We start from the raw sequence: 17,120 nt of genomic DNA on the forward strand, positions 1-17,120 counted from the left end.
ACAAGGGGAGGGGAGAGCGGGGGGTTGGCAGGGCAAGGGGGGGGGGAGAACTCGTCACTCACGCTCGTGTGCACGGTGGCAACGGTGGTGGCAGGCACGGGGCGGACGTGCGCGTTCAGCGGCGTGGAACTGGCGGACGGCGAGACGTACCGCCTGGACGCCTGCCGCTTCTGCCGCTGCCGCGCCGGCGTGTCCTTCTGCTTCGCGGCGCAGTGCGGGGAGCTGCGCTGCCAGCGCTACTATACGCCGCCTGGGGAGTGCTGCCCGGTGTGCGAGGGTAAGCCGCTGCCACCGCCGCTGCCACCGCCGCTGCCACCGCCGCTGCCACCGCCGCTGCCACCGCCGCTGCCACCGCCGCGCACGCTCACACGAGGTGGCGCATGCCGGGTCGCGCAAATGCGATGTCACACTATTTTTTATTTTACCAGGTGAGGCCCACTGAGCTAGAGAGCTTTTTTTTTTGTCAAAGCGACCTGGCCACAAATGATTGCTCATCGAAGTTGCTTATCACGCGGACATTTTTTGCAGGGAAATACTTTAAGCACGTGTTTCTCAATGTGTGGTCGGGAAAAACTAGAGGGCCCAGAGAAAAAAAATCCACACGACCACGGAGAGAACATGTTCGCGACGCTTCTGTGGCATGCGTGAAGCCTCAATAATGAAATCGATAAGTCACGTCTCATATCTGACATTATGAGGATTATTATTTGAATGTTATTTTTAATAAAATAACTCTTTTTTTGGGTTCTTTTTATGCACCAAAAATGCCCAAGCTTTCTCTGGAGATGATAATGAGGATAATATATGACAATTATTATGATAACAATAATGATTATTTCTGATTAATCATTACGATGATGATAACAATCCCGACGATGATGATGATGATGACAATTGCAACGATGATGGTGAGTGTTGACGGTGATGAAGATGATGATGGCTACAATTGATCTTGGTGATGACGACGATTGATGAAGACGACGATTGTTGTCAAGATCGACGATTGCAACATTGACAACAATGGTGAAGACAATCGCGCCGATGATGATCCCGCACGCTCGCCTCTGCCCCTCCGCGCACGCTAGACGCCATGACGGCTCCGAGCAACCCGGCTGGCTGCTTCGCCGCGGGAGAGATCCGGGCGCACGGCGCTCGCTGGCGCGAGGACGACTGCACCTTCTGCCGCTGCGTGGACGGGGAGCCGCAGTGCACGGCAACGGCGTGCGGCCAGAGCTGCCTGCACCCCGTCAAGATCCCCGGGGAGTGCTGCCCCGTCTGCGAAGGTCAGGCGCTGGTCCGATGGCGTCGCCCGACGACTGCTCCCGTCTCTGTTGAGCAGTGTGCCCCGCGGTGCTTCCATTGATGGGCGAGGGACCCAAGCCTCGAGTGGTTTTTCAGATTGTGCTGTCTGGTGTGTTTTTGCGGCCACCGTTTTTGAAATGTATGACTAAAAACGTAGTTACCCGCTCACCTACCCACTTACCTACTTGCCCATCTGCTCCGTTACCTGCCTCCCTGCCTGTGTGTATGGCTCTGGCTGGATACACTACAGAGTATAGGGATTTAACAACAATGGAGGAGTGTTCTGGGGAAAAATTACTTGATAACAGCTTATTCTCCAGAAAGCTAAGGTTTTATTGTTTGAATTGGATGAAATCAATGAGTTATTACGTTCTTTGGGCAGCTGTCTGTAGGGAGATGAAGCAATAAAAAAACGATCAAAAGTGGATTGCAAAGTGTTCCAGTGAAGCTGAAGCACGGGTTACTTTAAAAACAAACAATAACGGTGGACTTACCTACTTTCCATCACGATTACATCCTATGCAACTTATTTGTTTTCAGGTATACTTTTGCTGATTCGTCCTTGTATGAATTTTGTAAAGGAAACACAGTGCCATCCAGTACGATTTGGATTTCTAGAATGTCATCGGTCTCAAGACGCTGTACACAACACGGAGATGTGCATATCAAGTGGAGTTTGGGAACAGTAGGGCACACTTTTTTTAGCGGAAGGCAGTGAGTGAGGGGCCAGAATGCTGTACGGCAGCGAGATGACATGAATGGTAAAGTGCCACTTCAAGACATTTCATGGAGAAGAGAGGCGGTCAGCCAGGAGAAGAGGAGGGTCTCGAGCCTGAACCTGGGCAGTGTATCAGGGATCCAAAGTGTAGATGGCCGAAGGACTGAATTCCAGGGTGTGGGGAGCAGGGCCGGATTAAGGTTCTTGTAGGCCCGAGGCACTTCTGTTTCGTAGGCCTTCAGTGATAACGTTCCACAGTTAGTACTGCTGCCCCATGTTACTACTACCGCCGCTGTCACTCCGCTTGTTTCACGCGTAGGACAACAACGCCATTTCTTCCCTTGCACTACTCTCTATTGAGAATGATATTTCAGCGAAAAACACCATTTTAAGATGTTATTGATCATTTTGCAATGAAAAATCTCGAAAAGTCCATCTCCGGTGTTCGTTTCTCTCACCTTATGAAAAAATATATTTTGATATTGACATGACTCTGCCTCTTTGTATGTACACTTGCTAAATATATACATATGTTTATTCAAGAAGATATCTTGGTTACATTTTTTTTTTATCATACAAACAAAAATACATGGTCACATTTTTTTTCGTAGGCCCTTTAGTGTTTTTGTAGCCCCGGCAGGCACAGTGCGTACTGTGCCTGTTGCATAAAAGGGCCCTGGTGGGGGGGCTTCTGCGCAGAGGGATCAACTTTGCCATCGAATGGAGGATGACTGGGTCGTTGAGACAAGACCGTGGTCGCCTGAGCGTAGGGCACATAAAAGCATAACTTGGGAATACAATCCCGTCTGGCTGGATTTAAATTTCACCCATGTGGTCAGGGAACAGCAGGGAAAGGTCACGCGGTGTGTAATCCGCAGAAGGGTTGTTTAAAGTTCATTACTCCGGGCCATAGCTTTTTTAGGACGTTACCAGGTTATGAAATCTGACGTCGCATCGGAATTTTTTGCGGCGAGCTCACGCCTCTGTAGAGCCCCCACCTGGATTACACATGGCCACTCTGACCGCCGCACGTAGTCTGCAGTGCTAAGTCTTAATTAGTCAGTTAACGGCCGGTAAATGGCTTACAAAGTAAGGCTATTAGCAGCAATCCTGCGGTGGATTTCGATGTTCAAGCGCGCAGGAATGCAATCGCGGGACCCTTCGGCAAAAACAGCGCTCAAAAGAAAAGTGATGGCGAACAACAGCTGCAATGCATTTCTACAATTTCATGACAAAATTGGAAACTGTTTCGAACATAGTTCCACGATGATACCTGAATGAAATACACGAGCATCTTCCTTCCTGTTAATCCCGTCCGCAAATAAAAGTCGTTGCCGTAATTCAATAAGCGTTGTGCTGCTCGTGCCTGCGCCCATTTGCTGGGATGAATGCGTCGTGTTTTCACTGCAATTTGCCGAAAATGCAGTAAACAGATGTTATCGGGCGTAGGTCTGGCAGCGTACGGCACATTCATGTGGGGCCCGTTTGCCGGTGAAGTCAGTGTTGTTATTTACAGCTGAAGCGTTCGGGCCGTTGAGCTTCGCCGGAATGTGTGGGAGGCGGTAGATATTAATCTGGTAAATGCTGGAGCAGATTAGCGCGCAAGTTATGTGTAAACCTGATGGGCCCCGCGAGCAGGAGTTTGCTTTGGCAGCAAGGGAGAAAGAAAAAACTGGCGGGGAGAAATAATGAGCTTAAGGGTCTTGGCGCCGGAAAGTGAGACTGCCCTTTAGCTTCTGCTCTTCATCGTTCCCGTCGTGTTTCAGGCTGACTCTCCCCCCCCCCCCACCCCCGACCTGCCCCCCTGAAAAACCTTGACCGTTGCGTTTATTCCAAGCGTGGTGCCGCTGAAGCGCAATGCTGACTCCGTTCGGCACTGCGGCGCGGAGAGAGCGGTTCGCATGGAGACGCTCGCGCCTTTGTGGTGCCATGAGATGATTATCTTAGGTCTCACTGATCCATTACAATTTATTCGCGTGATATGTACGGTAGGAGCGATTATCTTGTTGAGTTACTTTTATTTTTCAAATCTTTTGTTGATTTTTACGATTCGTCTGGGTTTGTTTTTCTGCGCTGAAATACGTAGGTCGCCGTTTTTAAATAAGGCTCTTGTCTCAGTAAGCTCCTGCCTGCTTGCTTATAAAGTCCGTGCATGCATACAGGCATGTAAAGGCATGCAACGATGCATTGATGAATTTATTGACGAATACTCTTCCACTCGCAGAGCCGACACTGATCACCGTGGTGCCGCCCGTGTGCCGGGCCGTGGGGAACTGCAGTCTGCGCGACTCCGACTGCACCCACGGCTTCCGCCTCGACTCGCACGGCTGCCGCCTCTGCCAGTGCAAAACGAGTACGTGGCACGGCCGGCACCGCACCGCACTCACACCACAGCACAGCACCGCACATGCCATAGCACTGCACCACACTCACATACCACAGCACCGTACGCACCGCTGCACCGCACTCACGCAGCACCACACTCACGCAGCACCACATCGCACTGGCGCTCACACACCATATCACCGCACCTCACACACCACAGCACCGCACTCACACCACAGCACCGCACTCCGCATCGCGTCGCACGCACATATCACAGCACCGCACGCACCACAACAGCGCACCGCGCTCAAACAGCAAAGCACCGCACCGCAATCACACAGCATTGCTCTGACGCACCGCACCGCACACACCACGCAGTACGGGATGCAGCATGACACCACCTTGGCCCACCGCACACACCACGCAGTACGGGATGCAGCATGACACCACCTTGGCCCACCGTAGCGTGCACGCCTGCCAAGCGTGCTTAGCACACCACTTGTCACCACGCACACAAATGCACAAGAACTGCCTCAACCCATGTCACAGCTCGGCCCTGCGTAATATTACACACTCACCTAAGTTCAATACCTGGCCATGGCTACATTAGTCACAAGTGATATCTTGACTGGTCCTGGGGCCCCCCTCTTCGCCAGCCTGCACTAACCAGCGTGGTGAAGTATGGTTAAACAACCCCTATGGCTGACACAGTGTGGGAAGGCCTTTGTTCAGCAGTGGATTGACAAAGAGACTGGAAAAAAGGGCCTGAAATTGTTCATCAATAACAAATTATTCTTACTTTCAAAGTATACATGTCCAATCATGTGTGTAGGCACCTGTTGTTTACAACATGTGTTTATTATGGAAGTTGTACACACATTTAGTTACAAATGTTACGTTTAGACAAATGGGGCTGGACAAATGAGATAGAACAAATGGGAAATACAACCAAACAAAATATCCTGAAAACAAACAAATCAATCCCCAAATCAAACCATGGCCCCTTCTTCATGACAATTATTTTTAATTGCCAGCACTGAATTATTACATAATCTGTACCCTGCAGCGTATTTATATATGTGTAACATACCGATATACACACAGCAATGTTCCACCTCATGCCCACATTGTGAATTTGTCACAACCCATGGTTCTACAATTAAAACACAAGTGTGCCATGACAACTGCGCAATAATTCACATCACAAATAAATACCACGTTGTTATCATCGTTTGCATGTCGCGGGCACCCAACTCTCACCGGTAGCTAGATTAATCCGCTGGCTATTGGGACCCAACTCTCACCGGTAGCTAGATTAATCCGCTGGCTATTGGGACCCAACTCTCACCGGTAGCTAGATTAATCCGCTGGCTATTGGGACCCAACTCTCACCGGTAGCTAGATTAATCCGCTGGCTATTGGGACCCAACTCTCACCGGTAGCTAGATTAATCCGCTGGCTATTGGGACCCAACTCTCACCGGTAGCTAGATTAATCCGCTGGCTATTGGGACCCAACTCTCACCGGTAGCTAGATTAATCCCTTGGCTATTGGGACCCACCTCTCACCGGTAGCTAGATTAATCCGCTGGCTATTGGGACCCAACTCTCACCGGTAGCTAGATTAATCTGCCGGCGATTGCTTACGGTAGACAAATAATGTTTGGAATTTTGCCAAAGCCGCTGCCTTTTTTTGATCGCAATGCCCAAATTTCCGCATCTTTATTTATCCTGGAACTCGAGATTCGTTGGCAGGTTTGGCGTAATGTAAGGATTGCTTGCCTGGACTATAAAAAAAAAAACTGACCTTGAGTAGGACAGGAAAATAGAAACAGACCTCTTGTCTTAGCATCAATGGGCAAGGGTGTAGATCGCATAATGGGGAACTTTTCGTTTGTGTGATGTTGAGCCCAAGAGTATAAGTCAGAGCAACTTCTCGTCGCGCTTTGTCGTCAGGAAAGTGCCCAAATATGAAGTGAAGATAAATTGCCAACCAGCCTGACAAATTATATACTGTGGCTACGTTTTTTTTATAACTAAAGGGAACGATGTGGGGTATTAAAAGTATAATGTCATTTTGATTTATGTGGCATCTAGATACATGGAATGTGTTAAATTATACACGGAAATACCACGCCAACACACTGACTATATATCTCTGCAGCAATGTCATATCGTCCTGGAGGGACACTTATCAACCTCTTGTAAAACTGAACGCGAACACCTTGTACTTAAAATAAACCAATTCGTTGAAACCACTTTGGTTATACCTTGAATTAAGACATTAAAATTATTATTTATTTTCAAAACTATTTAAACTCAAAAAAGTACATTTTAATTTCGTGTATAACAGAGGAGTGGCATAGCGGTGGCATAGCGGGCAATGCACTCGGCTGTGAGCCCATTGACCCAGAGTGTTCGATTCCCGGCCATGGCTAACATGGGCGGCGAGTCACACCTGAGCCCGTTTGTTTCCTTTTCCCCAGCTGCCACTGGCACACATGGTAAAGTATTGTCAAAGAACCCCCAATGACCGACGCGGCCGTGGGGATGCTATCCAGCGCTCCCTTTATTTTTAAGCCCTTTCCACCAGCAGCAGCAGCAGCAGCAGCAGCGGCGGAGCGGGGAAATTGCAGGACGGCACCTTTACAACTTCTCCCGTTTGCAAACGGATACGAACCGCGGTGCGCCTCCTCGCTCTGTGCGTAGAAGCGGAGGCGTGCGCTGGGCTCATGGTGGGCTGCACCCTGGACTGCCCCTTCGGCTTCGTGCTGGACGACGCGAGCGGCTGCGAGAGCTGCCAGTGCCGTGCCAAGGCCCGCAAGTGCCGCCCCACTGCGTGCGACAAGCACTGCCCCTACGGATACATGTGAGGCACAGCGCCGGCGCTTTTGAGTCAGTCTCTCGCGGTGACCGTGTCCGATTTGTCCGATTTGTCTGATATTAGAAAACCAATGGAACCATGCACTTTTAAAACTAGATTGAGTACTCATTTCTTTAGAACTGCTTTTTTGTGTTTAGTTTGCTGTCGTTCCCCCCCGCACCTCCGGGTTAGCACGGTTTGCCGCGTACGGTGCGAAAGACGTTCCGCATAGACACGTGTAGGATATTCACTGAGTGACTGGTATGTTGTGCGTGATGTGGGTTTCTGCGTTTTTGAACGATAAACTCTCTGCGGATGCGTGGACATCACTGTTAGCGCGTGATGATTCAATTTGCGGCGATTCTCTTTTGTCTCGTGTATACCGTCTCGCCTGTATTGTTTTTCATTTAGCGCCGACTGGTTTGTGTAGTTTTGTTCGCACCGTGACCACAAATGTGTAACTAGTATATCATCGGCAAATAAATTGCACAATGCATAAGCAACAATAAAACAAAAACTCACACAATTCAACGTGTGTGCTGCGGTGCATAGGAACTGAAACAAAACATGCAAAGTAGGAAACGCCTTACCCATTGTTTGCCCAGACGGTTATCAGGATGAACACAACGCACGAGCAATAAGAAATCCGGAGCTATCGCCCGGCGGCGCTGCGGTATCTTAAGGGAGCAGGTGGAGGTGGCGGCGGTGGCGGCGGTGGCGGCGGTGCTGTCACCGCCAAGGTTTACGGCTGTGCTCTTTGCCAGGACCAACAAGCAGGGCTGCGAGGCCTGCCGCTGCATGAAGTGCCCTCCCTCTGCGTGTGCCAAGCAATGCCTCTTTGGCTTCCAGCACAACAGCAAGGGCTGCCAGGTCTGCAAGTGCAAAGGTGCGACCACGCGCGGGGAATGCCAAGAACTGCTGAGCGTGCACATGTGAAATTAAGTAACATTATTTTATTTTATTTTTTTCTTCAAGTTGCAGTGGCATCGCATGAAGTGGTTTTTGGAACATCTTTAGTGGAACCTCGGTAGCCGGATTTTTGTTTTTTTAAGTGCGTTGTCAATCAATTTTGGTGCTTTGAAACTGGTTGTATGGGAAAAAAAAAGTATTACGCTGAAAAGCAGTTCTATTGCAATAAAATCTATCGCACGCACAGAAAATTCCCGCTCGTCGACAGTATCTCAGGTTTAAAAGGTACGAGCGGAGTATCTTACCAGAAAAATATTCTGCAGTAAACTCGGCATCTATTTTCAAATTCTTTTGCTCTTTTTCTTACCGCCACATCTGCCAGAATACCCTGGTTTGGGTTGAAAGTGGCCCATGTTTTTCCCAGCGTAGTAATAATAATTATTATTTATCTAGGAAACCCTCACTGTTTGAGATTGAGTTTATTTGATTTGTTGCAGATTATTCCGTTTAGCCAGTTTGCCCGGCCATTTTACAAGGAACATTCGTGGTGCATGAGCACAGCAGCTACAAAAAAAAATAAAAGACAAAAACATCAATATTGCAGAGAACCAATGCAGGGTCCTTAAGGCATGTTGAACAACTAACAAACGAAATATTTGATGCTCGTGAACGAAACACACGCACGTTAAAAGACAAAATAGTCCAAGTACTGTATGACAACATGTGCGAGTAAGCTTTATATTTGAGTCTAACAGTGACGAACACGAATGTGAATCGAACAAATAACAGTGCAAACTGTTTTGGGAGCAACAGATGCCAGAATAAAGTTAGGCACAGGTACAATTGTGCTTTGGTCTCAGAGACATAACGTCGATTCTGCATTGGGATGTTTGGCCAATGCCATTGAATGAGTGCCATATCTTGGCCACTCCACAGCCCAACCCCTACAACACACATGCTACTCTCAGGCTCCCAAGATCCGACAAGATCGAGCGCGTTCAGGGTGCTTAGTTCAGAGGCCACGTGGTCAATCTGCCACGTGCCTCTCCCTCAGCACCTCGCCTCCCGCACCCAACTCACCACAGTGCATGGCTCGTAAGGTGGTTTTAATAGGTTTGTAGGTGTACCAGAAGAATACACTACGTGATAGTGTTCTATTTAATTTAATGTAGACTTTGTATACGACACAACAGTATTCTGGTCCAGTTGATTTACTGGAAAAAGAGCTTTATAGCTCATCGTATTCCTCCAGTCTAAATAAAGATTCTGATTCTGATATACAACGTACCCTACGTAACGTATTCCAGTGCAAATTTCGATTTAAAGCTTTCGTGACTGCAAGGATTCATATTCTCATTCTACGTGACTTTACCGAAAGAACCAAAGAAGAAAAAAGTATTCCAGTGCATTTAAGATATATTATATACAACATAATGGTATTCGAATGCATTGAATTTATACTATATTTTATCTTTTGGCGGCATGTCGTACCGTCTGTTTTTTTTTAAACCGGTACACACACCGACTCGCACATCCCCACACGAACCACTGCTGTGTGGTGTGTGCTGTGTGGTGTGTGCTGTGTGGTGTGTGGTGTGTGCTGTGTGCTGTGTGGTTTCCAGACAGCCCAGTGCTGCCCAGCCCCACGCTGCCCCCGCTGCGCCCCGGCTCGTGCCTCCTGATGGACGGGCGCCGTCGTTCTGATGGGGAGGCCTGGCACGACGGCTGCCGGGAGTGCTACTGCCACTCCGGGCGGGAGATGTGTTCACTCATCGCGTGCCCAGCGCCCGTTTGCACCAACCCCACGCTCAAGCCCGGACGCTGCTGCCCGTCGTGTCACGGTGCGTGCTGACCTCGTGTTGCTGCCACGGCACGTGTGTATGTGTGTTGAGCGTACGACAACGTGCCACGATTCCATCGCTGTATGTCACGCGGATCGTTGAAGAGCAAGTCTCGCCCAGGCAGTATCCCAGTCGCTCTTGCAAATGGGACTCAGGCTGGCCTCTTGAGTTGTCATCTTGTCAAACAAATAGATTTGGCTTGACATGCAATGGAAATGTGGCACGCTCATCAAATTGCTGCGTGAGCACACATCCATCCTGGACGAACCTGACAATGTGCAGACAACTCTAGATTATCTGCAGGTGGATTTTACATGGTATATTGGTTGAAGAATCAGCTGCTGCTCACTCGTCCGAGGTCAATGCCCATGTGACCGTGGACATGTCAGGAAATAAACCTAATTATTTGAGAACGATAAAAACCAGACAAAATACTTTGCGTATCCACCCCAATTTGACGTTGGTAAACAATAAATATGTATTTTTTGTTATATATATAGTTTTTATTGAGGTACCTACACAAGTCCGGTACAACGCACGGGCGCCGGGGACACATTCGTCTATGCGCCTGACTCTCCGGAGCATCTCACGTACAATACAGAGCGTACGGTGCCTTATTTGGTCAACCGCACGCCATTGCTGTACAAGAGCGATGGCCCCCCGTCCCCCAGCAGCCGGCCAACGTCACGGGGGAGCACGCGGCTCACGTCCCGCTGTCGGCGTGCGTTGCGGTCAGACGGCAGTGACGAGGACGAGGCGGATCCCAGCGAGGAGGCGGCCGTGTGCCACTCGCCGGGCGGGCAGTCTTACGTGGAGGGCGAGACGTGGCCCATGGACGCCTGCACGCAGTGCGCGTGCCACGGCGGGCGCGTGCTGTGCGACAGCGAGGTGTGCCCTCCGCTGCTCTGCGCCAGCCCCGTGCGAACCTCCGACTCCTGCTGCCCTCACTGTCCAGGTGGGATGATGCTCGCTATCAATCGCCCGGCCTCACTTAGTCTTCGTCGACCCCTTGGGCTTCGCGATCGTTGGGGCACATCTTCTATTGCCGGCCCCACGCGCTACTTCTCCGATCTCTCTCCGCTCCTTCTCAAGCCCGCGCTTTGATGTTGCTCTGATGCGAGGTCTGCCACATTCCCTTGAGCCTTCTTCTACCTATCTTTCCAGCGCCATGCGCAGTCTGTCGCCTACTCGTCCTTCTTACACACCCATCAAATATTTTCTGTACAGAACTATCTTGTTTGCAACATTGTCTGTGAATTGCTGATTAAATGTACACGGGGCACTTGAACGTTTAAGTGGTGTTTCGGGAAGAAAAAAAAACTTAGCAACCCACAAAACATCGCCAGAAAGTTGTGCGTTGTTGAGAGTAGGTGAACTAATTTCATGAAGTGCCTTGTGTGGCCATCTGTGGGGAAATTATACAATGCAAACTTGCACTAATGGACTGTCAAATGTGTCAATGTAACCAAGTTAAGTTATCTAAAAAAAGGGGGCGGGGGGGTGAAGGGTAATGTGGGTTTTCATGCATTTCCAGGAAACCCCTGATTATCTTACAACACTGAGTGGGACAGATATGTGGGGTTTTGTCGTTTGTGTTCCAGCTCTACCTGAGCCCATGCATCGAAGCAGTGAATTAAATAGAGAGCGTAAATCAAGCGTTACTGAAATATTTTCCTTTCTCTCAGATTTTTTATGAAAAATCGTGGCAATGTCTCGATCACCAACACTGGGGAAAATCATAAATACAATGCATCTGGCCGTTTAGGCAACATGCATATCTGGCACTAAAATTATTAATGTATTTTATTACATTGAAAACAAGCAACAGCACTTGCTTGTGTGTTTCATTATGCACTGATTGATAACTGTTCGTAGCCATATCTAAATAACTAAAATGTGTTGAACTATAAAGTTGTGCCCTTTTATGTAAGTGCTTTCCTGTGTTTTTCCACATTGAATCTTCCATGCAACGGGCTTACGGGGAGAGCGTGGCCCAGTATGTGGGATTTATGCGATTGGTCCCAACATTCCATCGTTACACGGCCGAACGCATTTGGCTAATTGTACAATCTGGACGGGTTGTGTGAACAATGGCACACCAAGCCCCAAGGACAGCACTTTTACATTATCAGGATTACAATTCATTGAGCGGCTCACAACTCCAGGCTCAGTAACCCAGCAGAACATGGTATTTCTACTGTCGGCAGAATGTTTCTCGTGGTACTGCAGCTCGATTATTGCAGCTCACTTCTCTACGGGACGTCTGGCAAAAAAACATTACCGAGCTGCAGTGTGTACACAATTCTTTAGCACATGTCATGACGGGTAATGCAAGATCCGACCATGTTTGTCCATTGCTCGCTGAGCTGCCGAAGTAATACATTTTAAGGTTACACTCATTACACACAAAGTGCTTGCCACAAATGAACCACAATACCTTGCTGATCTCGTCAAGGGAGATACACTATTACTCAAACTCCGGTTATGCTCGCAGCGGCTTATTGCTAACTATCGAAGAAAGACAGTCACTGCAGCCATCTGGAATGCTCTTCCTTCTGATATTAGGAAGCCACTTGGAGCTAAGTACTTTTAAATCTAGATTGAAAACTCATTTCTGTAGAACTGATTTTTGCATGAAGTTTGTTGTCCTTCCCCTGCACCTCCAATTAGCGTGGTTGAGGATATACAGTGCCAAAGAAGATCAACATACATACATATGTAAGACTATATTATTATAATAATAGGGACCGTTATTTACCAAGGAAAAACTCAGTACCATGAAATTAGTTGTCCGACATTTGGGAGGTAAGTGGAGTGTCCAGAGAAAACCTATACATATTGTGCATAACACTAAGAATGGCCTATCCTGGCCACTTCACAATTTACGTTTATACAGAAGCCCTTTGGATAGACAGGAGAAGTTGCCATGGGTGGAACTCGAGGGCCCGGTGATACCTCCTGATATAGTTCCCTACTCAACGGAGCAAGCTCATGACAGCTGTGGCCACAGAAATTGCGAAGCGCATGTCTACGTAAGTTTAGAGTTCCAGTGTACCCTACGTTTATCTGGCTGCCGAACGTTTTTAATCCGTGTCTGCAGGTTAGAAATAAAATGTCATGACTGTGTGGCTTCTCAAAATAAAGCAATAAGATTAGATTGCCCTGTGCCCATAAATATTGTCGTAACGATTGGGGAAATAACTGGACATTTTTAATCAGAGCTCGGCTAGCAACAGTGGGAGAGAGCGACTGTCCACATGCCGTGCCTTGGCACTAATTTTACATGGAGCAGGCAGCCTCACATCTCTTGTCGTTACCTTGCTTCCTTTAACAGTAACTCTATATGCGGGTGTTGGAAATTCTGGCCGGGTGGCGCAGCGGTTTAGAGCGCTCGGCTCGCAATATAAAGGGGTGGTGAGTTCAAATCCTCTATCGGTGGTTGACGCAGCCCTTCTTGCCTCTGGGGTGGATAAAATAACTACCACTTTGTTAACAGTCAGCAGTTCGTTGTCCTAAGGATAGACTCCCCCCCCCACAATAGAAATGTGGAATTTCTACCACTGGTTGTGAAGGCTGTAAACAGGAGAGGGGCAATGCCCCAGTATGGTATGGATAACTTCAAAAAAATAGCTTTTGATGCAGAACGTTTCTATGGTTGTTAAACTCCTCATTATTTATAAGATAGTGGGGGGGGGGGGGCTCTTTCGACACGCAGTTTCTCACTATAAATGACTAATAAAGTTAAATTCTTGTACACGTTATCAAAGTTGGCGTGCACTTCATTCAACACGTGGAAAGCGATGCCAGCAGTTTGAAGTACGCTCAAAGAAACTGAGAATATTTGTTTTCACGTTACCAGCATTCTCTGCTATATATTATGGAGAAATGGCAATTGAGCAGAGAATGTTGAAAACATTTGTAAAACTCGTACGAGTGTCACATTTTTTTTTAAATCATCACAGCACTCCTATGTGTACATATATAATAAAAAAACATTTGAACAATGCTAGGCTAATGTGTTTTTGTAATCGCCAATCATATAACATTGAACTCTCCTCACATGCGATGAATTGTCACACTTAAGGGTATCGACAATCCAATGCATACATTTTTTGTTGCATTATAGTGTTAATGTAGCGACGTCTAGTGGCTGCAGGAGTCACGTGAACCTGTTACGTACAACGTATACAAATATGACAAAAAAAGCTGTTCTTTACTGTAATCACCGTGTCACACCGCATTTTCGCCGATGCACTAGCGTGCATTTGCTGACGGCCGCGTGTGTGTGTGTCTTTGTGCTTGACCATTTTAACAGAGAGGGACAAAATGCAGCCTCCAAACTTCCGGAGCAATTTGGTTTAAATACAAATGTGATGAAATTACATATTTAAGTCAGGTGTAAATAGACACTGCCCATCTCTGATGGCGTTTACATATAACACGTGTTTCTAAATGTGGAGGGATAAACTGGAGTACACGGAGAAAAATCCACGCCACCATGGGGAGAGAAATGCAAACTCGAAATATACAGGCGCCAGGCTCGGGATCAAACCTACGACCTCCTGTATACCTGGTGAGGTAGTTGACATCTCGCCAACCTTGACCGTGCTACGTGGGTTCCAACGCGCGGCTTCGCTGCCTCTTGCAGAAGGCGGAGAGAGCGAGCCGGGCGGCGCCGCGGGCAACGACAGCGTGACGTCGTACTGCCGCTCCGAGGAGGGCGATATGTTCCTGCCGTGGGAGGCGTGGAAGCCGGACGTGTGCACCAGCTGCGTGTGCCGCAACGGCCACATCGCCTGCTTTCACGAGAGCTGCCCCGCGCTGCCCTGCCCCCGGCCGGTGCTGCGCAAGGGGCAGTGCTGCCCCTACTGCCTGGGTAAGTTGCACGACGCGACAGCCACGCTGGCGACTCGGCTGAACAACGATCTTGACGGCTCGCAACGCTGACAAGTTTGTGTAGAACTTTGCACGGTCCGGTTTGTTGCTGGGCATTCAGTGGTTTGGGGATTTGGGCCTGTGTCCAGCAAACCGTGATGTAATATATATATAAAACTTCCCATCAAAGTCCTCTGTAGGGAATGTGTGGCTTCGTACATCACTCGAGGCGAAATGTAAATTATTCTGATCGTTGCTTTCTGTGTCACCTATATTTCATCTTGCTTATATCATACGTACATTCAACTTTAAAAAAAATATTTGATACAAAAGAATTTTCAATCATTTGTCAGCCCACGCTGTGTCAAATATGGGAGTTATTTGACGATATTTCAACATTCCGTGATCAGTCCGGTTTGGTGAAGGAGAGGGCCCGGGATCCATTCAGATATCACTAATGTTAGCCATCGTTGATAATCAAACTCAGGTTGCCTGGTTCATAGTGCAGTTGGCTCATCATTTTGCCACCCCAGCTGTAATTAACTGATGTCCCGTATAAATTAAACGGCAAAAAATGTCTTGCCCTTTTACTGTGTTTTTGCTCTTTCTGCTTTTGTATATTTTATACCCAGCTTTCCTTAGCAATGTCGAGGTCTGCTAGGCACAAGAGGGCTTCGAGAGAGAGTCCGCGTAGTTTTGCTATTCCTTCTCCTCCGTTGAAGGAGCGCAGACTACGGTGGTTTATTATATGGTCCATAGTTTGGGTTGCATGCGTGTATGTATGTTGAACTTCTTTTGCACCATACGCAATGAACCATGTTAATCAGAGGTGCGGGGGAAGGACAACAAACTGAACACAAAAAGCAGTTCTAAAGAAATTCGTTTTCAATTTAGATGGGATTTTTTTAAATCACTGTGGCTTGTCTTTAATTTCCCCTTAATGGATTTCTAATTAAGCCAACGCGATCCCACTGCTGCCTGTTTGAGGCGCTGCTTTTCCGAACGGAGGAGACAAACCGTAGGAGGCATTTCTTCACGCGGCAACCTCGACCGACAAACAGCAACTATGTGCAATCGGCTGTGAAAGCTTTCCCGCGAACTGTGAACCGTTCACGTTTACGCGCACGAGCGTGTTCCATTTCCTTCAGCGGGCAGAATGCACTCGCCAGTGCTCGAAGCACTCATCGGAGCTAAGGGCACCAGTAAACATTGTAAAAATGCTTTGCCAGAGTGCGAGTGTTAAAAAAATGTGCCTGCTTGCACTGCAGGGAACTTGTACCTGGCACTGCAGAGGCCATCGCATGCCTTGCGTCTTGCCGTTCTCAGTGCGCACTCCAAACGCGAGCACGTCCCTCTCCAGCGCTCACTCTGAAGGCACTCAACGGGATTCACAAGCCGCCCTCTCAAACACCTCTTCTTTCCTTCCCTCCTCCACAGTAATTTGTGCAGGCATGCGATATAGAGAGCACTCTTGCGTATAATGCTGGCGCTCAAACTGCAGAATTGTGGAAGTGTCAACATCGTGAGACTTTTATGGGTAAATTGGCATGATAATGATGTTCATAGTAAGAAGAACATACATCGCACTGATTGTAACCTGTCGAGGCACGCATTGATTGCCGTGGTTTAACGTGCCTTCCTGTTGGGAGAGCAGTCGTGCTCATTGTTGTAGATAATGTCTCTTGTCAAGAAAACAAGGCGTTTTAAAGATTTGTCGTAACCTCGTCACCTATACCAACCACGCATACCCACGTGACCAGCCCAGCCTAGGCGATGCGCCGCATGGCAGAGCGTGCTATGGTGTTGCTGGGTTGTCCTGCACTGAATGCACACCACTGGACAGACACTGCTATTTAAAGCCAGCTCAGGAACCATTGAGATGAGAAGTATTATTTTACAACCAGCAAACTGTGATTAAACTGAGGCTTCAAGTGTTGCAAGTTGGTGGGTTGAGCCCCATCACTAATTATTGCACACAACAAAAAGAGTATATTCATTTTGGGTTTTCACCTTTTTTCAGAATTCATATTCTTGGGTCTTTCGGTAAAGTCACGTAGATAGCTTCAAATATTTTTTTTTAGAATATGAATTCCTTCAGTTTCAGTTTATTTATTTTGGTATAGCCCTGTGAGCCATTCGGCTCTTGAATCGGGTGCAACCATAACAAACAAAAAAACAAAAACACGAACAAGAAAACATCTTAAAGTGACTATGTGACTGTGCAAACAGAAAATCCATGAAAAAAACCAGCAAAATATTCCTGAAAAAAGCACCGTACACCAACGCTG

At 47.9% G+C, this 17,120-nt stretch overlaps 1 protein-coding gene across 2 annotated transcripts in view; it reads left to right on the forward strand.

Moving 5' to 3' along the window:
* Positions 1–17,120, forward strand: part of LOC116939459 (cysteine-rich motor neuron 1 protein) — a 71,431-nt gene that overhangs the window by 44,024 nt on the left and 10,287 nt on the right. For both annotated transcript variants that reach the window (XM_032947845.2, XM_032947846.2), the window contains exons 6-13: positions 95–277; positions 1,086–1,283; positions 4,245–4,373; positions 7,054–7,213; positions 7,972–8,093; positions 9,739–9,957; positions 10,694–10,912; positions 14,606–14,833. In XM_032947845.2, the coding sequence (XP_032803736.1) occupies positions 95–277; positions 1,086–1,283; positions 4,245–4,373; positions 7,054–7,213; positions 7,972–8,093; positions 9,739–9,957; positions 10,694–10,912; positions 14,606–14,833 (1,458 nt within the window). The remainder of the gene's footprint in view (positions 1–94; positions 278–1,085; positions 1,284–4,244; positions 4,374–7,053; positions 7,214–7,971; positions 8,094–9,738; positions 9,958–10,693; positions 10,913–14,605; positions 14,834–17,120) is intronic.

This window comes from Petromyzon marinus, chromosome 6 (assembly GCF_048934315.1).
Source record: "Petromyzon marinus isolate PM22_M1 ecotype Great Lakes invasive population chromosome 6, UKy_Petmar_22M1.pri1.0, whole genome shotgun sequence".
Taxonomy (NCBI): Eukaryota; Metazoa; Chordata; class Hyperoartia; order Petromyzontiformes; family Petromyzontidae; genus Petromyzon; species Petromyzon marinus.